The 20,478-nt window shown below is 52.2% G+C and overlaps 1 protein-coding gene across 1 annotated transcript in view; it reads left to right on the top strand.

Annotated features, from left to right (window-relative positions):
• LOC133135762 (ELKS/Rab6-interacting/CAST family member 1-like) overlaps positions 1 to 20,478 on the top strand; it is a 236,321-nt gene that overhangs the window by 38,346 nt on the left and 177,497 nt on the right. The window contains 2 exon segments of the mRNA XM_061253024.1: positions 10,808 to 11,224; positions 19,910 to 19,984. Of these exon segments, the coding sequence (XP_061109008.1) occupies positions 10,808 to 11,224; positions 19,910 to 19,984 (492 nt within the window).

Here is a 20,478-nt window from a genome sequence, read left to right as displayed (position 1 = left end):
TCGCAGTAAGTGAAAAATGCTGTCTGGCCGTGGCTCAGGATAAACACACCTGCTCCTGTTTGCCTCTCCTGGGCTTGTGGCTCCTGAACCAGCCACTGTAGGCTGTGAGGACCCCAGCCCAGGTCAGTTGCGGAAGCTTCTAGAAACACCTCTATCTCACTTTACTGTTCTTGCATTAATCCTCTAAGTCCTTCCCCATCTTAGCTCTGCCCACCCTTTTTGCAAGGGTTTTTAAAAGGAATGGCGACAGGTGCCGACAGTCGGGAACAGTTTTGGCGTTGTTTCCGACGCAGAAAACGTCTGGCGTATTTCGCTGCTGTGTGAGCCCCCCCCCCACCCCCCACCGGGCAGCCTAACCACTCGCTACCGAACAGGTTTGCTGAGTAGAGGTTCAGGAAAAGGGGGAAAAAGAAAAAAATCTACAAATTAACGTGCTTGTAATGATTTATGCATGATGGCGGTTCGTCATGGAAACCGCTGGTGGGGGGGTGGGGTGGGTTTGGTGGCAGGAAGCGCACTGCGCTGTTTCTGGTGATGCTAATGGCTGAACTCAACTAATGGCAGCCCCCCCCCCTCCAACGACCCCCCACTCTTTGATGGTTACTGTCCCCATGGGTATCTCTCTTGATGAGCCCCTCACCCTCCCAAAGGGACAGTGTACCTCAGCCCCTCCCTAAGAGAGGAGGCGCTGGCCTAGTCCATTTTTGGAAATGGAAGACCCAAATTTTGGGTCTATCTTTGAAGATCCGCTCATGCAAATCAACGAGTCCTCTTAAAACGTTCAAGACATATGCACACCACACAGTTTTACATTATGTAATTGTGTAAGATTGTGTAACCTCGGTGGTTACGTAAGATGTGGCTGGGTATAGCAGTCTGAGAGCGTGCGCGTCGTGTTCAGAACATAGTGCTCCCATTCACCCCCCCCCCCCCCCCCGCGGTCCGTCCATCCCTCCGTCTCTTCCCCGTCTTTCAAAATTCAGAGTTGCAGGGCTGAGCTTCTGGAAGCTTTCGCTCTCAGTGAGAGTGTTGAACGAGGGCCAGGCTAGCCAGGGGTGAGAGACAGAGGGAGTGGGAATGGATTGTGGCCTCTCGACCAATCGCAGATCAGCTGTCTGACCCCCCCGCCCTCCCTGGGACCCAGGCTTTCTGGTCTGGCCGAACCTCCAGAGGAACGGGGAGAGCGGAGGTCCTCTGCGGGTCAGGGGTCGGGCCGTGGGCGCCAGGCTGGGCCGCTGCGCTATAAATGCGCAGTAATCACACGCCCGTGCCGCCCTCCTCCTGAGCTATTTCTGGCACCGGCTCGCGCCCACAGGCGGCCGCTCGGTGCTGGAGGCGTGGATCCCTCTCTCCTCTCCTCTCCTCTCCTCTCCTTCCGTCGCTCCTCGTTTCCCTGCGTCCGTGTTACGTTCCTCTGCGGCTTCCGAGCTCTATCCGAGCCACGTGGGATGGCGAGTTTTGGCTGGACGACCCTTCGAGGAGGAGGAGGAGGAGGAGGAGAGAAGATGGCATCCCAACGGGGCCTCCTGCACATGCTCACTGTGCCTCTGCTCTTCCTCCACTCTTTTCTTCCTCCGCTCTTTTCTTCCTCCACTCTTTTCTTCCTCCACTCTTCACTTAACTTAAGACTCAGAAAAGCTGATGGCCTGTTTCTCCCCCAAATGCTCAGCTCTGCCTTCATCTGGACATTTCACACCACCCGATGCCTGTGGCGCCAGACCTTACGGCCACTAATGATGACCTGTCAGTCACCTGATCCCGGGTGAGGTCACGTGGGCAGGGCTGTTCTCCCTTATGGGAGGGGGTGTTTAGGAGCACAGCTAAGCTGAATGAGCAGGGCTGTTCAACCTTATAGAGGAGGTGGTGTGTAGGAGCACAGCTAAGCTGAATGAACAGAGCTATTCAACCTTATGGAGGAGGTGGTGTGTAGGAGCACAGCTAAGCTGAATGAGCAGGGCTGTTCAACCTTATAGAGGAGGTGTGTAGAAGCGCACAGCTATGTTGAATGAACAGAGCCGTTCTCCCTTATGGAGGAGGTGTGTAGGCGCGCAGCCATGCCTAATGAACAGGAGCCCTGGTCGCCTCTCCGCAGAGTCCAGGTTGCAAGCAGAGAGACTCCAGCGTTCTTTGACAGGGGAGTCTCGTGGCGTGCGCAGCCATCTTTACCATGCCGTGATTAGCGGGGCCGATTCTTTGGGAAAAGCTAGCGGCGCTTCTGGGAGCACTTTGTCAGAGTTGCCTGTAATCTCCGCAGGGTCGTTAGCATCAAACGCTAAAGAGGCCCCCGCATGAAGAGCGCCACAGATTGATGGCGGAATTATCCACTCGGAGCAGAGGAAGTTCAAATTAGCCCGACGGTTGTTGTCTCAGACTTGGTCTTGAGATGATTATGGAGCGATTATAATCATGCCTGCCTGTCCTTTCAGGTCACAGTCCTGTTTGTGGGTCGTCTGGCCACATACTGGGCTTGTGTGTGTGTGTGTGTGTGTGTGGTCATTGGACACAGGAGGGGGAGCGCACATGACCATAGCCTTCCCCTGGAATGCCCCCTTCACTGTACCGAAACGTCACGCGGAGTGAACTTACGCAGAAGCATAATTCTTCGCGACCGACGCCAGTCGCTTATGAGTTTGTCCTCCTCCTTCTGACCCCCTTTCCTTTCTGTGGAGAAGAAGTTTCTGGAGACGGCGAAGACGGATGTTATAGACACAGTTGAGCTGATGAGTGAGGCCACGTTGAGGCTTGAATGTAGAACAAGAAGTGGAATGTCAGTCACTGGGTGAACACTGCCCACCTGGAGCGTTGGAGTCTGAAGCAGCCAATAGCAGCTCCTCAGGGCCGTCTCCTAGGCAGTCAGGGAAGAGGAGTGGATGCCAGAGTCATGCGATGAGAGCTGTGAGATCCAGGCTTCTGGCACGGGGGGGATGTCTGAGCTTCTGAGAGCAGTGGGTTGTGTGTGACATGTCTGTTATGCTAAGCTGACACACTTTCTCTGTGTGTCTGTGCGCGCGTGTGTGTGTGTATGACATATTCCAGGCATCTACTGCTTGGGATTCTTGGGATCATGTTGCTGATTGAAGTTTATTTTCTTGCTTTGATTTGTGTACCTGTGTAGGATCGGTCATCACGTGTTCGTCATCTCCGGGTTCGGGCTGGAATGTGCAGTCGTGGTGACGGTGCGGAGGTGGGAGGGGGGAGGATCTGTTTATTCGAAAAAAAGAGGCCATTTTTCAATGTAGCCATTGAGAGGGCAAACAGACGTCTCTTTGTTTACATCTGAAACCCTCGCAGAGGCCGATCAGAAGTGGAATTAAATGGCACAACATTATATTACTATCGATTAGAGCTCTAATGGAATGAAACTTTGAAACGACGTGAAAGAGTTCTGGGATTTGAGATCCATCCCTCTTTTGTCATATTGCTCCCCCCCCACCCAGAAAAAAGTGTCTTGTTGAAATGTCAGCAGCACGCCCCTGGGCGGGGGGTGGGGTGGGGTCATGTGATCAGCTTTGGCTGTTGGTGACACAGCAGGCTCCAGGACAGCCCCACAGAGCTGCAGCAGCCCCAAGAGTCACCTCAGTGAGGGGGAGAGGAGGAGGAGGAGGATGGAGAAAGAAAGAAAGAAAGAAAGAGAGGGAGGGAGAAAGAAATGTGGAGAGAAAAAATGACGAAAGAGGAGGATGGAGAGATGAAGAGGAGAAAGTGAGAGGGTGAGAGAGGGAGGAAAGGACGGAGGGAGGGTGAGAAACGGAAGGATAAATTAAAAGGGGGTTGAAGAAAGGATTTACAGAAAGAAGGAAAGGATGGTGAAAGAATAAAGGATGGGGCAAACCGAAAGAAGACAGAGAGAGTTCAAGGGTTAGATTAACAGTTAAACTAATGACCTCATACCAACTCCTCCCTGCACTAGGCTCTGCTCCCTCCTGCCAAAATCAGCACCTCACGTCACTGCTAATGAGCCGGCTGATTGGCTGAAAGAGTCAACTGCATTTAGAGTGACAGAGCGTGAGACGGAGGGAGGGAGGGAGGGTGGCAGTGAGAGAGAGGTGGGAAGGTACAGGAGGAAGAGAGAAGTGGATGTTATGCCAGTTTTACTTCACATATTCCCACTCTTTTTCCCATTCATTCCCTTCTCAAACGATTCCCTGTGCTGTCGGCTGGCTGCTACCCCTGTGGAGGAGGGGTGGAGGTTTCCACACCACTCAGCACCCACCTGTGGAGTGCCGAACTGCATCCACCTGTAGAGGCATTCAGCATTGGGAGAGGACCCCAACCCCACTTTCTTCTGTACAGACACTTAGACCGTTCATAATGACAGACTTTAGAGTGCTCATAATCCACTCCGCCGACAGAAGTATTTAGCAGCGTTATGACAAACCCCTCTCAACCTCCTCCTGTAGACACAGAGCGGTGATGTGCTCTCCCTCAGCGGGGCTAGGCAGTGAGATATGGTGTTAAACGGTGTGTTATTATGCTGTGCTCAGAACACAGTGTTCCCACAGACGTGAGGGCTCTGAGTTTCGCTGCCCTGTGAGTGTGCGTCTCTCCCGCTCTCCTGCTTCAGTGCTCTGCTCTGAAAGCCACCTGCTCTGCCTGCTTCTGCACAGCGGCCATTCTCCATTCTGCCCATGCAGGGAACTGTTATAACGGCAACATGCACGCTCATGTAAACGGATGCACATGCACGCACACGCACACAGGCACACACACACACACACGCACACGCACACGCACACGCAGACGCACACGCAGACGCAGACGCACACGCACACGCACACGCACACGCACACACACACACTGAAACACACATGTGCATGTGCGCGTTGTGTATGTGTCTGTCAGTCTGTGTGTGTGTGTGTGTGTGTGTGTGTGTGTGTGCATGTGCGCGTTGTGTATGTGTCTGTGTCTGTGTCTGTCAGTCTGTGTGTGTGTCAGTGTGTGTGTGTGTGTGTGTGTGCGCGCGTGTGTGTGTGTGTGTCAGTGTGCGTGTGTGCATGTGCGTGTGCGTGTGCGTGTGCGTGTGCGTGTCTGTGTCTGTGTCTGTGTCTGTGTCTGTGTCTGTGTCTGTGTGTGTGTGTGTGTGTGTGTGTGTGTGTGTGTGTGTGTGTGTGTGTGTGTGTGTGTGTGTGTGTGTGTGTGTGTGTGTGTCTCAGTGTGCTCCAGTCTCAGCCTCCCGGTGCCCGTCTCCTCTGACAGGAGAGGGACCTCCCAGCCCGGGCGTGTCGCCGCTGCGCGTGTCCGGGCCTGACGGGCTGTCCGTCACGCATGAGTTTTCCGCTGCGCATAAGCGCACACGTCCTCCCCTCCCCGGCTCGCTCTACAGGAAGTCAGAGACCGGTTTCCGTGGCACCGCCGTGACTGACAGGCGGGGAGAGAGCGGAGGCGACTGGGGGAGTTGCAGGCTTTCCACAGCCTTCAGGAAAAAAATAAAAATAAAATCAAGTCTGAGCTCCGACCACTTGGGGCTCGCAGCCCTGCGAGAAGCTGGTGTGACTAGTAGTGGCCATGGATCAAAGCGCACAATCTGTATGCGTCTCTGCTAGGGTGGCTCTGCTAGCTTTGCTCTGACAATGCAGCTCTGATAGCATGCCGCTGTTAGCCTAGCTCTGGTAGTTTGGCTCTGCTAACATGGCTCTGCTAGCCTGGCTCTGCTAGCCTTGCTCTGCTAGCTTAGCTCTGTCAGCCTAGCTCTGCTAGTGTGGCTTTGCTAATATGGCTCTGCTAGCCTAGCTCTGCTAGTGTGGCTTTGCTAATATGGCTCTGCTAGCCTAGCTCTGCTAGTGTGGCTTTGCTAATATGGCTCTGCTAGCCTAGCTCTGCTAGTGTGGCTTTGCTAATATGGCTCTGCTAGCCTAGCTCTGGTAGTGTGGCTTTGCTAATATGGCTCTGCTAGCCTAGCTCTGCTAGTGTGGCTTTGCTAATATGGCTCTGCTAGCCTAGCTCTGCTAGTGTGGTTCTGCTCGCTTGGCTCTGCTAGCCTAGCTCTGGTGGTGTGGCTCTGCTAGTGCAGGCTCTGCTAGCATGGTTCTGCTAGCGCAGGGGTGATAGGATTGTTCTTTGACACAGTGGCCTCAGACAATGGTGTCAGGGTAGTTCTTTGGGCGATACGGCGTAAAGTATTTTGGTGCAGACTGCTTAGACATGCACATTGTTCACATATACGCAATTACACACGGATGCACACACACCCACACACACACACGCGCACACACACACCCTTCTGTGACAACTGTTTTCGCCCCTCTTAATGCCAGAGAGAGCAGGGAAGTCACTCCATTATTCATGAGGCCCGTCCTGCTGCTCTTCCTGCGTGGGTTGGGGGGTTGGGGGGTTGGGGGTTGGGGATGCTGGGAGTTGGGCGTTGGGATTGATGTAAACTGGGGGGTTATCTGGGTTACCCAGACGTACAGTTCCCTGTAGTATCATACTCCTGTCTTTGTGTCAGGAGAAGTTTTATTTTCAAATTCAAACAGATAGTTTTTTCCAGTACCATCTCCCTGAAAAAAATATAAATCAATATCCGTTAAAAATAACTCATGGCCTCTTAGCCAGTAGAGCACTTCATCTCTCCATCTTTCTCTCTGTCTCCTATCCCCTCTCTCTATCCTCCGTTATCTCTCCATCCTAACTCTCTTTATCTGTCTCATGCACACACATACAGGTAGGTGCTATCAGATGCAGTTAATTTGCAGTTCATTTACACCTCTGGCAGGTATACCAACGCAACAGCCGTCCCAAAATATCCGGGCCATCATTTTCTTTGTCACTTGTGACACGAGGAACATTAGAAAGTTCCTGAATGAAGTGCACTTATGTCTAACAGAAGGAGGGCAGGATGAAATAAACTTTATGTAGGTTATGGAACTGTGAAAAGCAAGCTCTCGTTTCTATATGCCTGCTAATTCCTATGGGGGCAGTCGACTGCAAGATCTGAGAGTATAGAACCTACTGTTCATATACTCACTCACACACACACACACACACACACATGCACACACACACACGCGCACACACACACACACACACACACACCGGCACATTCAGGCTTGCATAAAGACACACACTTGCTTCTTAAAGTCCCTGTGTTCTAATAAACAACCAGAATACACCATGTGACATTGTTTTTGGCTGTGTGCTCTAAAGCTCTTGTTTTTGTTCTTGGGGGTGTCCTGCAGTGACAGTGGCATCTCTGTTTTCTGACCTTTCATGCACCAGTCTCTACTGTAACACCATTGATTTCTGATATAATGGCTTCATGGCATGTGAATGCTGCCCTGTGGGTGTGGCCTTTCGTTTCCAAGACGACCCTGAAAAGCGCTCTTTAGAGAGAGTGGAGCCAGCGGGACGTCGGGACGCTGGGCTCTCCCTGCGGCTGACCTGGGATCAGTCTGGACCCTTCCTGCCTGGCTGTGCCTCAGAGGGGTGTGGGAAGCCACAGGCTGACCTGGGATCAGTCTGGAGCCTTCCTGCCTGGCTGTGCCTCAGAGGGGTGGGGGAAGCCACAGGCTGACCTGGGATCAGTCTGGACCCTTCCTGCCTGGCTGTGCCTCAGAGGGGTGGGGGAAGCCACAGGCTGACCTGGGATCAGTCTGGACCCTTCCTGCCTGGCTGTGCCCCAGAGGGGTGGGGGAAGCCACAGGCTGACCTGGGATCAGTCTGGACCCTTCCTGCCTGGCTGTGCCTCAGAGGGGTGGGGAAGCCACAGGCTGACCCGGGATCAGCCCATATCCCCTTCTCTCTCCCTGATACCTGACCTGTGGGCTGAAGTACTGCCATAGCCTGACCTCTCCTCTCTTCCTCTCTTCTTCTCTTCTCCTCTCCTCTCCTGTCATCTGTCCTTTCCTTTCTACCCCTTTTTCCTGTCCTGTCCTCTCCCGCTTCTCTCCTCTCCTCTCAGTCCCTCCTCTCCCCTTCAGTTTGTCCTCGAACCCTGCCCCCTCCTGTCTCACTCCTCTCTCCTCCTCCTTTTTTCTCTCCCGTGTCCTCTTATCTGTTCTTCCTCTCTCCTCCTCCGCGCCGGTGATTAATAATCGGCGCGGCGAGCGCGATAGCATCTTTCTTCTCCTTCCCTTTTCCTTCTCTTTTTTCCTTTTATGGGACTTTTTTTTTCTCTTCTTCCTTGAGTCGGGACGCCGCTGGGCATGAAAGTCAATTCAGGGTGAGGAGTGATTGCTTCTGCAGCCGCGGGGGGGAGGAGAGCGAGAGAGAGATGTAGCACGGCACGGGGGTGGGGGGGGGTGGAGGGGGGGGGGGCGCTCACCTGTCCCGCGGCGGTGACGAAGTGGCCCCGGGGTCGCCATGGTGACGCCAGCTGGCGCATTAGCAGGCCGCTAGCGGCGATGCGCGTTCAGACGTCAGCGGTTCGGGCCCTGAGCGAGGGCAGGCTCAGGGCGGGCGCAGGGCGGGCGCAGGGCGGGCGGGTTCCAGTTTGGGCGCTCGGGGAACCTCTGAGACGGCTGGGGAACGACGGGAGGGTGGACGGAGCGAGCGGTGGGCCGATGGTAGCTGTCCGTCGCCGTGGGGATGATGTCCGTCGCCGTGGGGATGATGTCCGTCGCCGTGGGGATGATGCCGGAGGCCAGAACCCGAGGCACCCAGCAGAGCTCTGCTCCCTCTTCCCCACCCGCTCATTACCGACCCCGCCCAGAGGCTGCACCGGCCAATTAGCACGCCAGTCCCCGGTTACTCACCTGACCTCTGCTCCGTGTTATAGCTGGAGCGTGTGTCAGCAGGGGAGCACGCACTGCTTCTGCCCCGCCGCTGAGGCCCAGAGCAGGGCAGGACATGGATACTCCACCCTCCCAGGACGTGTGGAGAGGTAGTGGGGTGGGGGGTGTACTGCCGGAGCAGGTCTACAGGGGCTCCCATTAGCCCCCCCCCACAGTAAGTCATTAATAGAGTCGGGAGAGGAATGTTCTGGTTTAATGGCTCATGCTTCAGACTGTGCGTCACCCCCACTGTTTGCATTTGGAGTGGACTAAGTAAGGCTGGCCACCCGGCGTCCAGCTGCCTCAGTGCCGTGTGTGTGTGTGTGTGTTTGAGTGCACGCGTGTGTGTGATCAGTGCTCCGTGCTACAACAGAAAAGGATGGGTTGTGGGTGAACTGTTTCTCACTTCTTCCAAGCCTGTGCATGTGCATACATGCGCGTGTGCGAGTGTGTGTGCGCATGTGTGTTTGTGTGCATATGATGGAGAGAGAGAGATGCACACAGATGGCTGCTGTTGCCTAGCAACCTGGGTCGCCTGTGGAATTATGCCTGGGAGTGGAGCAGACTGCCCCTGAGTGTCCACTGAGGGAGAGAGAGAGAGAGAGAGGGAGGGAGAGAGGTTGAGAGAGAGAGGAAGAGAGAGGTGGAAGGCAGGTGGTGAACATTCATCGCAGAAGTCGACACATGCCAAAGTCATCGAAGACGATGTGAACTCCACCATTTTGTATGTCATTGCCGGGAGACAGGTGTGCCCTCAGTCAGGCCCAAGGTCGCCCGTCTCCACACGTACGGACCACACGTGAGACCGGAGAAGTGGTCCGGGGTGAAGTCACCAGACCCGGGGGTCTCTGCACATCCAGCTGTCGCCGGTTTCCTTTCATTATCAGGCTGCTTTTGAAGTGCCGTATTTTTAGCGCGCGGCATAACTGCGGTGGCCGTGGTAACGGGGGTCAGGGGTGAGACGGGGCGAGGGGACCCGCCCCCCCGCTCTGTGGAGGGCTGGGTCACCCAGTTGGGCCCCCGCAGGAGGCTGTGAGCGCGTGGGGGTCGCACCTCCTGACGGGCCCTGTGGGACGCCCACGTGGTGATGGGGGCTGCAGAGCCGTCCCGACAGGAGGAGGGGGGGATCCACCATGGCGGTGGCGACAGACACGGAATGGCTGCCTGTAACTTGTGAAAGTCTGGAACCGTGTGAAAAATGTTTCAGCCTCGTAGACCTGTGTGTCAGTGTGTGTGTGCGCGTTTATGATGACCACATTACAGTCATTGTTTTTTGGCAATGCAATGCACCTATATGTATCCTACACACACTTCCCCCATCTGTCATCGGTCTCTTTAGCCTTTAGCATGTGTATACATACACAGAGCCACTCACCTGTATATACTCACTCTCCCCCTCTCTGTCCCTCCGTAGCCTTTAGCATGTGTATACCTGTATATCTGCACTCACTGGTCTCTTTAGCCTTTAGCATGTGTATACATACACATACCCACTCACTCTCCCCCTCTCTGTCTCTGTAGCCTTTAGCATGTCTATACCTGTTCACACTCACTCCTCTCTGTCCCTGTAGCCTTTAGCGTGTGTATACCTGTTCATACTCACTCTTCTCTGCCTCTCTGTAGCCTTTAGCGTGTGTATACCTGTTCATACTCACTCTTCTCTGTCCCTGTAGCCTTTAGCGTGTGTATACCTGTTCATACTCACTCTTCTCTGTTCCTCTGTAGCCTTTAGCGTGTACATACCTGTTCATACTCACTCTTCTCTGTCCCTGTAGCCTTTAGTATGTACATACCTGTTCACACTCCTCTCTGCCCCTCCGTAGCCTTTAGCGTGTAAATACCTGTTCATACTCCTCTGTCCCTGTAGCCTTTAGCGTGTACATACCTGTTCACACTCCCCTCTGCCCCTCCGTAGCCTTTAGCGTGTAAATACCTGTTCATACTCCTCTGTCCCTGTAGCCTTTAGCGTGTATATACCTGTTCACACTCCCCTCTGCCCCTCCGTAGCCTTTAGCGTGTAAATACCTGTTCATACTCCTCTGTCCCTGTAGCCTTTAGCGTGTATATACCTGTTCACACTCCTCTCTGCCCCTCCGCAGCACCTGCAGATGACGATCCAGGCGCTGCAGGACGAGCTGCGGATCCAGCGGGACCTGAACCAGCTGTTCCAGCAGGACTGCGGCGGGCGGCCGGGCGAGCCGCCGGCGACGGAGCTGACGGAGGAGAACTTCCAGCGGCTGCACTGCGAGCACGAGCGGCAGGCCAAGGAGCTCTTCCTCCTGAGGAAGACGCTGGAGGAGATGGAGCTGCGCATCGACACGCAGAAGCAGACGCTGGGCGCGCGCGACGAGTCCATCAAGAAGCTGCTGGAGATGCTGCAGAGCAAGGGCCTGTCGGCCAAGGCCAGCGAGGAGGACCACGAGCGCACGCGCCGGCTGGCAGAGGCCGAGATGCACGTGCACCACCTGGAGAGCCTGCTGGAGCAGAGGGACAAGGAGACGGGCGCCCTGCGCGAGGTGAGCGCCCCCTGGCTGCCATTCGGCACATTACCCACCTGCGACTGCAATTACGTTACATTACGTTACATTAATGGCATTTGGCAGACGCTCTTATCCAGAGCGACTTACGACAAAGTGCGTACCCGTAACCAGGGATAAGTTCGCTGAAAGACCCTAGAGGGAAGTACAATTTCAATTACGTGTTAATGACATAGGGGGCTGGCCTGTGGCGTGGTGGTGAAGGTACCAGAGGAAGTCACCTCGGGTAAAGAGAGGTTCCCGTCTTTACGGATTTAGCTGTAGATGTGGCTGAATACAGGAATACCTTATTTATGTTTAGTGCCATTTTCTATAGCATTTACCTAGGCAGCCCGCAGTCTGAATGTTGTCCACGCGCATAATTATGTATCTGTATGTCTACCAAGGCAATCCAGGTAAATCACTTTGCCGCAAGGACGCAAAGGTGGCTGGCCACCAGAGATTTGAACCGGCCAGCTTGTGGCACTACGTCGCACCATGTTCTGTTAAGGTACATGACTGGGACCCACAAGGTCGGTGGTTCGATCCCTGGTGTGATCCCTGGTGTAGCCTCAATAAGATCCGCACAGCCATTGGGCCCTTGAGCAAGGCCCTTAACCCTGCATTGCTCCAGGGGAGGATTGTCTCCTGCTTAGTCTAGAATCAACTGTCAGTCGCTCTGGATAAGAGCGTCTGCCAAATGGCATTAATGTAATGTGATTTTATTGTTAGATAAAACAGTTGAGTTGACTAAGCTGGGGGCAAATCCCTCCTGCAGCAATGCAGGGTTAAGAGCCTTGCTCAAGGGCCCAAAAACTGTGCAGATCTTATAGTGGCTTCACTGGGCCTTCCAGGTCCCAGTCAGAGAGAGAGACCAACCTTCCAGGTCCCAGTCATGCACCTTAGCTACTCGGTGACAGGCTACCCCCTGGATGAGTATATCAGGGTCCATCAAATCATGGCCCTCGAGGGCTGAGAACTACTGGGCGTCAGGTGTGACGACAGCCTGGCCAATCAGCAGCAGTAATTATTCAGCTGATTACCCGGGAGAAAAGAAACCCAAGGTTAGATTTGGATTTGAGGGATCTGATGATCCCTGTGTTTTTGTTTTATATTATATTATATTATATTGTATTATAATATAATATAATATAATATAATACATTATATTATATTATATTATATTATATTATATTATATTATATTATATTATATTATATTAGGGAAGCATCCTGCGGATTAAGTCATAGGGATGGGAGGAAATATGAGATTTGTGCAAGTATTTAGAACTGGAACCAGCAAATCCAGGCAAAGCTGTGGTCTGCAGCTGGGACACACTGTGCTCCCCTGCCTGCCTGCCCTGCCTGCCTGCCTGCCTGCCTGCCCTGCCTGCCTGCCTGCCTGCCTGCCTGCCTGCCTGCCTGCCTGCCTGCCTGGCCCTCACGGGGCAGACTGTCCCCCAGACTGCTCCTGTGTGACTTTAGCCCTGGTTTGAATGAGAGGCGGTGGGGGGGGGGGGGTTGGGCGGGTGAAACCCAAACAACGGACTCCGGGGAGAGAGAGAGAGAGACGCGCAGAAGGACAAACGGACAGAGAGGCAGAGAGCCCTGACCGCAGCGGCTGAGCTGTGTACCTGTTGCTATAGAAACCGCAGAGAGAGAGAGAGAGAGAGAGAGAGAGAGAGGGAGAGGGAGAGGGAGAGGGAGAGGGAGAGGGAGAGGGAGAGGGAGAGGGAGAGGGAGAGGGAGAGGGAGAGGGAGAGAGGTTCCAGGACGTGACATTAATTTAGCGGCGGCGGTGGGCACTCCGCTTAGGTTTATTAGGGGGTTGTTTTTGTTTGTTCATTTCATTTAATGAACTTTAAGCGCATGTTCCGTCGCGTTGGCACTCTGCTGCAGCAGTTTAGAAGCCGAGGGATAAATATAATTGTAAATATTTGACATCGGATATCAGGCGATAAGGATTGCGGGAGAGAAGGCCGGGTGATAACCAGGGTTGTTAATTCTAAAGCTGAGATAACATCATCAGGCTACGCAATCGCCTCGCCTGTTAATTGTACCTGAGCCCAGACGCCTGTGTGTCATATTTTCCCCGTGTTATTCTCAAGCAGTTTTATATGCAAGAAATATGCCCGTCTTTGCCATAGGCGTAGGGAGGCTGACACAATGGGAACAGCGTGTGATCTCCGTAATGCATCCAGTGATATGAAGTAATTCAGTGACATTGTCAGCCATATCACAGGGATGCGGTCTCGCAGGCCGAGGAAGTGAACAGTCACACGGCTCATGTTGTTAGAGGTACAATGAATTTAGTAGAGTTTCGTATGGTTGCAAGGTAATGGTAGTACGGGGCTGTATGGTTGCACAGTAAATGTCAACTGTATGGTTGTAAGGTAATTGTGGTACAGTGCCGTACAGTTGCACAGTAAATGTCGTAAGGTACTGTATTGTTGCACAGTAATTGTGGTAAGGTACCGTAAGATTGCACAGTAATTGTGGTAAGGTACCGTAAGATTGCACTGTAATTGTAGTAAGGTACCGTACGATTGCACAGTATTTGTGGTAAGGTACCGTACGATTGCACAGTAATTGTGGTCAGGTACCGTACGATTGCACAGTAATTGTGGTAAGGTACGGTAGGATTGCACAGTAATTGTGGTAAGGTACCATAGGATTACGCAGTAATTGTAGTAAGGTACCATACGATTGCACAGTAATTGTGGTAAGGTACCGTACGATTGCACAGTAATTATGGTAAGGTACCATATGATTGCACAGTAATTGTAGTAAGGTACCGTACGATTGCACAGTAATTATGGTAAGGTACCATACGATTGCACAGTAATTATGGTAAGGTACCGTACGATTGCACAGTAATTATGGTAAGGTACCGTACGATTGCACAGTAATTATGGTAAGGTACCGTACGATTGCACAGTAATTGTGGTAAGGTACCGTACGATTGCACAGTAATTATGGTAAGGTACCGTACGATTGCACAGTAATTGTGGTAAGGTACCGTACGATTGCACAGTAATTGTGGTAAGGTACCGTACGATTGCACAGTAATTATGGTAAGGTACCGTACGATTGCACAGTAATTATGGTAAGGTACCGTACGATTGCACAGTAATTGTGGTAAGGTACCGTACGATTGCACAGTAATTATGGTAAGGTACCGTAAGATTGCACAGCAATTGTAGTAAGGTACCGTGCAATGTCTTGTATGGAAGGCACTGTGCGGTCACTCCAGTGGCAATGCTACAGTGTAGCTGTTATCTTGAGATCCTGCAGCAATAAGAACACTGTGATTTCCATGCAGTGCTTCAGTGTCAGTGATCAATATGACATGTGCATCACGATGCTCTACAAATAGAAACGCACGTGTCCTGTTCGGAGGTGCACAATGATCCGTTCTTCTCTCCCACTGCCCACGGAGATCAGGTCTGGCTTGTTTGCCAGATTTCAACAGTAATGTGGCAGCCATGCCCACAGAATGTATGAGTCATGGTATTTATGTATAAATACAGAATGGGGCATTACTGCCTGATTCATTGTCTTTAATGGCTGATTTAAAATAGAGCAGTAAGCACTGACTAATATCGCGGCAGAAACCCGGCACATTAGCGCCACAGTATGCTCGAATGTGCTCACCCTTTCGTGCGCCTCGTGCTGGCGTTTGAGTGCGTGTGCATGTGGATGCTGACTGCCGTGCGCAGGCCTGATTCTGACCCATGAAATTAGGGCGAGGCGGAGTGGGAGAAATGCATGCTGGGAGAAGCGGGTGCCGGTATTTCCGCGATGGGGGGGAGTTCTCTCTCTGGCTACCCAAGGGGGACATAAAAATCAATTTCTCCTGCCCCCTCTCTCTCTCTCCATTTCTCTCTCTCTCCCTCCCTCCGTCCCTTTCTCTCTCCTGTGGAAATGGAGTGAGTGCTCTCAGGCCCCAGGGGGCAGCGTGTGAGACACCTGGTGGAGAGAGGGGAGAATTAGCATGGAGGCTGGACCTGTTGTGGAGCTCGGACGGGTCTCAGGTCGAAGGGCCTTAGCTCCCTTTCTCTTACTCTCCTTCCCTCTCACTCTCTCCTTCCCTCTCCCACTCTCACGCTCCCTCCTTCTCTTCTCTCCGTATTCCTATCAGACTAGCGAGCAGACTGCCGTTAACCTTCCTCCCGTCAGGCAGCACTTTGGGAACGCTGCCACCTAGTGCTGACTGGCGGGACAGCGCCACTCAGTCATGCTGAAGTGTCTTGGCCCAAAAAAACTGAAACGTTGGCCTGTCCTCTGAGATCCTGAGAGGAGCCAGCGAGATGGCGATTTGCCACGAATCAAGCACAGCGTTGCAAGTACGATGGAGATGCCGATTGTTAATGTAGCACACGCGTTTCGCTATACGTACGTCACTGTTTGCGAATTGCTGTAGAATACGAAATAGCCCGTTATATTTACTGTGAAATTATAGTCGGTTGTCCTTATTTGACTTATGCTTGTTGTTTTATACAGATTTATTTAAAGCGGTTGAGGTGAGATGCCTTACCCACAAATACAGCAGCTGTGCCAAATTTGAGCTCTCCCCCCCCCCCCCCCACTTCCGCTGCCTCCCAGTCCGGGGTATTATATTCGCATATCGAGCTGAGAGGAGCGCTTGATAAGATGGTTTATTCAAAGGTGCATCGTATTAACTGCGTACATTTATGCTTCGATGAAGTATGCACAGGTGGCAGAAGCTACAGGTTGGAGTGAACCCCGCAATGGGAGGAACTAGGAACTGTCAATCACCGACTTTCTTTGAACCAATCAAGACTTTGTTCTCCAAAGTGTAGCATCACAATGGGTTCAAATGCTAAACTCTACGAAGAAAAATTCCTTAATAACGCCCTTCCACCCAGTTCAGGCTTTGCGCAAGGCCCCCTTTCAAAATATTATATTTCATCATTTTTGGCTTGGCCTGCTTCCAGTTTACATGGCTCCTTCTGTGAGCACATCTGCCCCACACACTGGAGCAGTGCTCCTGGCCTTGTGCGCACAGTAGTGCCTCTGTAGCTACACGGAGCTACGCATGTCTGCTGAAGTTTACTCAGGAGCCCCTGGAGTGGGGCACAGCAGAGCACTACAGACGCTTATGACCGGCTATACTTGTATACACTGCAGAGCACTACAGACACTGATGGCCTGCTGCACTTATATACACTGCAGAGCACTACAGACGCTTATGGCCAGCTACACTTATATACACTGCAGAGCACTACAGACGCTTATGACTGGCTACACTTATATACACTGCAGAGCACTACAGACACTGATGGCCAGCTGCACTTATATACACTGCAGAGCACTACAGACGCTTATGGCCGGCTACACTTATATACACTGCAGAGCACTACAGACGCTTATGGCCGGCTACACTTATATACACTGCAGAGCACTACAGACGCTTATGGCCAGCTACACTTATATACACTGCAGAGCACTACAGACACTGATGGCCAGCTACACTTATATACACTGCAGAGCACTACAGACGCTTATGGCCGGCTACACTTATATACACTGCAGAGCACTACAGACGCTTATGGCCAGCTACACTTATATACACTGCAGAGCACTACAGACACTGATGGCCAGCTACACTTATATACACTGCAGCGCACTCCAGACGCTTATGACTGGCTACACGTATATATACGCTGTATAGCACTACAAACGCTTATGGCCAGCTACACTTATATACACTGCAGAGCACTACAGACGCTTATAGCCAGCTACACTTATATACACTGCAGAGCACTACAGACGCTTATGACTGGCTACATTTATATACACTGCAGAGCACTACAGACGCTTATGACTGGCTACACGTATCTATACGCTGTATAGCACTACAGGCATGCTTTTGACTGGCTACATTGATATACACTGCAGGGCACTACAGACTCTCGTATGACTGCCTACACTGATATAGACTGTGGCATATCGCACGCAATCTGTGTGTCTGCTTTACTCTGCTGTAGGTTAACCCTGCTGAAGATACCAACTAAAGCCAGCTGGGATTCTAGGCTAGTTTGAGATGGTTTAATCTGTGTTCTCAACACTTCTAGGTGAATGCTACAGAAAACGGCACTGAACATAAATAAGGTATTCCTGTATTCCCCCACATCTAGAGCTAAATCCGTCATGATGGGAACTTTATCCAAGGTGACTTCCCCTGTAAGGGTTTGTCTGTTGGGCTATCAGGTTGCTGGGTTGTCTAAGGACAGAGAGACAGAGGAAAGAAAAGGAAAGGGTGAATGTAATGCTATTTCTCTCGCTTGCGACAGGCAGCTCCCCAATCCCTGTCTTTCTCCTCTCTTAATCTATACCAGAACCAGAAGTGATTTAAGATTTAAACATAGATATATATAAATATCACTCAGTACATGGAAATGGTGATTTGGGTTATCCAGTGCTTTCATATCTGTGTGTGGCTAATTATAAGGGAGACGTCGAGCACCTCTGCCTGTTCTACCTTGTCAATGGAGGGTGAACATGCCTCTCTCTATCCCACAATCCCCTCTGCCTCAGCCCAGGGTCTCCATCCCACAATCCCCTCTGCCTCAGCCCAGACTCTGGCTCCTCCTTGGTACTCGTCCTCGCTGAACCATGGAGAAGGCGCTATGAAACGCGGGGGCTCTAGCACACGGCAAGCGTGGCGTTAATGTGGGAAGTGCTCTCTTTCACTGACTCTGAGCCCTGTGGCCTCGCGTTACCCCACTAACCTCAGCCCCCCCCCCCCCCCCCGCCTCTCAAAGTGGGGCCCCCTTTTGTCAAAAGCGGAGAGAGAGAGAGCGCCGCTGCGCTCCTTTATGTCAGGCCAGAATGTCTGAATGACATGTACCTTTTGAAAGAGGAGTCCCATTAAAGTTGAATGAGCTTATTCTTCAAACGGGGGAAAGAAAAGACGAGAATAATATTTCTGTCAGGGTAATGCAGGTGGAGTGGCGGCCATGTTTGGCAGCCTGTCACCCTGAAGCTGGGTAATAATTTGGATGGAGATCAACTGAACAATGTACTCTGTGGGGGGTTTTTTTGTGCCCCGTGCCGTAACTCAAACAGGACGATGCTGGGGGACCAGCTCTTAAATCTCTTCCCTCCATTGATTCCTCCGCGATTTATTACTTGGCACGCGCTGGACCCCCAATCGGATTCAAATAACTTTTGTTGAGACTTTTATTTGCAGGTGATTATTCAGCTGCGATATCGTAGCTCAGTCTCAGGTCCACATTTATTCAGAACCATTTTGCAAGGATTACGTTAAATTGATTGTTTATTGTTTCATGGATTTATTAAATATGACAGGAACATAGTGCTACCTCAGACCAAGAACTTGAGCTAGTATTCCTGAAATGCCATTCTCTTTCCAAGCTCCATGCTGTTCGCACTCAAAGTAAGGATTTAACCGCTGGGTTTGTTCAGACTTCTCTGTCTATTGAAGCACACCATGGAGTGTCCTCAAATCCCGACCGTGCCTGTGTGGACTGTTTAGCAGGCTGGTGTCATAGCGTAGCGTTGCCTGTGATGGAGGGTGACCACAGGGTGCTCCTTCCTTACCAAATGAAGAGTGCCTCCTCCTGGTTGTTTGGGCTCCTGCAGTCTTGCCTGCATCAGCTGGGGTGTAGTCCTCTGATAGGATGGCCGCACTGCCCTGCTGGGAAACTGTCGGGGTGGCTGATGACAAGACTTGACTGAAGAACATGTTAGAACATGTGTAGTCCTGAATGGCACATTTCGTGACTGAAGAACGTCCTAGAACATGCACTCTCCTGAATGGTTTATGTTGTAGCAAAAATCAGTTGGACCTTTCAAATCTGAGAAAAGAGTACAATGAAGAAGTATTAAAAACAGCTGGGACGTATGTGTCACATAGGGTTGCCACCTCAGTCCTGTAAAAATCCTGGACACGTACGAAGCTGGAAAACTGAGTAAGCCGGACTGTCAATCGCTCTGGAGGGTGCGTGAGCCTGAAGGAATGACAGAGAATCCCGGGGGAATCCAGGACGGGTAGCGACCCTCGTGTCGCACGTGAGCGGAAGGCTGACTCATTTCCATCACACGGACGTGACCTTTGAGATGCGATGTCGTCGGTCGCCTTGGCGTCGGGGCCGTGTTTGAGTCGGGCGTACCTGCGGCGCGCGTCCACAGGCAGGTGGCTCCCCCCTCCGCCGAGCACGCAACCACCCCCCCCCCCCCCCGCTGCCCTCAGCATCCGTCAGCCTCCGCCAGACCAGGCCGGCGGTAACTGAGTTAGAACGGCGCCTCTGGCGACCCGGGCTCTGCCTTAATGGCCTTCCTCTTTGTGGTCTGGCAGCCGCGTTTGTTCGCTGTGAAAGACGCCGTGCGCGCCGGCTCCTGAAGAGGAGCGCTGAGGCGTGTGCGGCGGACGTAGTCGGCACCCGGGAGGGTTAGCCGGATTCTTCTTGAACCTCGACGTCACGAGTTTCATTGTTGATGCTTGTGGGACGAGACCGACGAGGTTTGGGTAGTTACAGTTGAGCTGAGCTGTCGGGCTGTGGGTTGCTGCTGATACCAGGTTGAGGTCATGAGCTGGAAGAAGCCCGGCTACCCCCTGGTCACTCATGACTGGACCACCGGGCATGTCGCTAATGTCGCTAACGCCGCTAACGTCTTTCCTCTGGGTCTCTCCTCCCAGGAGCTGCATCGCCGCTACGAAGGGGCGCCGGAGTCCGCCAAGACCAAGGCTCTGCAGACCGTCATTGAGATGAAGGTGAGAACAAGCCTTTGCATGCATTTGAGTGTGAGGAAGAGGATGAAGCGTTGTGTGCATCTGTCTGTGCATGCAGATATGGTTGATTGTGAGGGTTAACATGAGGGTAGTGGTAAGCTTTTGCATGAATTTCATTTAAGTGTAGGTATATGGTTTAACAGAGCCAATCCTCTTTCTGGAGAGCTACCGTCCTGGAGGGTTTCATTACATCCCTAACAAAGCACACTTAATTCAACAGCTCGAGATCTTGTTGAGCTGCTAGTTAGCATCATTGTTTGTGCCACATTAGGGTTGAAATGAAAACACACAGGACCATTGATCTGCAGTAACAGTGTTGGGCAGCCCTGGTTAAGCATGACTGTGAAGTTTCACGTCAGTGTGAAAATAACATTTAGTGTGAGTACGAGGTTTCAATAATGAGTGCGAGAGAGTGTGTGTGCGTTTCCCTTAGTGACCGTACCTGTGCGATCCCCTGAGAGCTCATAGTTAAGTGT

The sequence above is a fragment of the Conger conger genome, chromosome 8 (assembly GCF_963514075.1).
Source record: "Conger conger chromosome 8, fConCon1.1, whole genome shotgun sequence".
NCBI lineage: Eukaryota > Metazoa > Chordata > Actinopteri > Anguilliformes > Congridae > Conger > Conger conger.
Note: the sequence above shows the minus strand (reverse complement) of the source record. Positions and strands in the feature narration are given on the sequence as shown.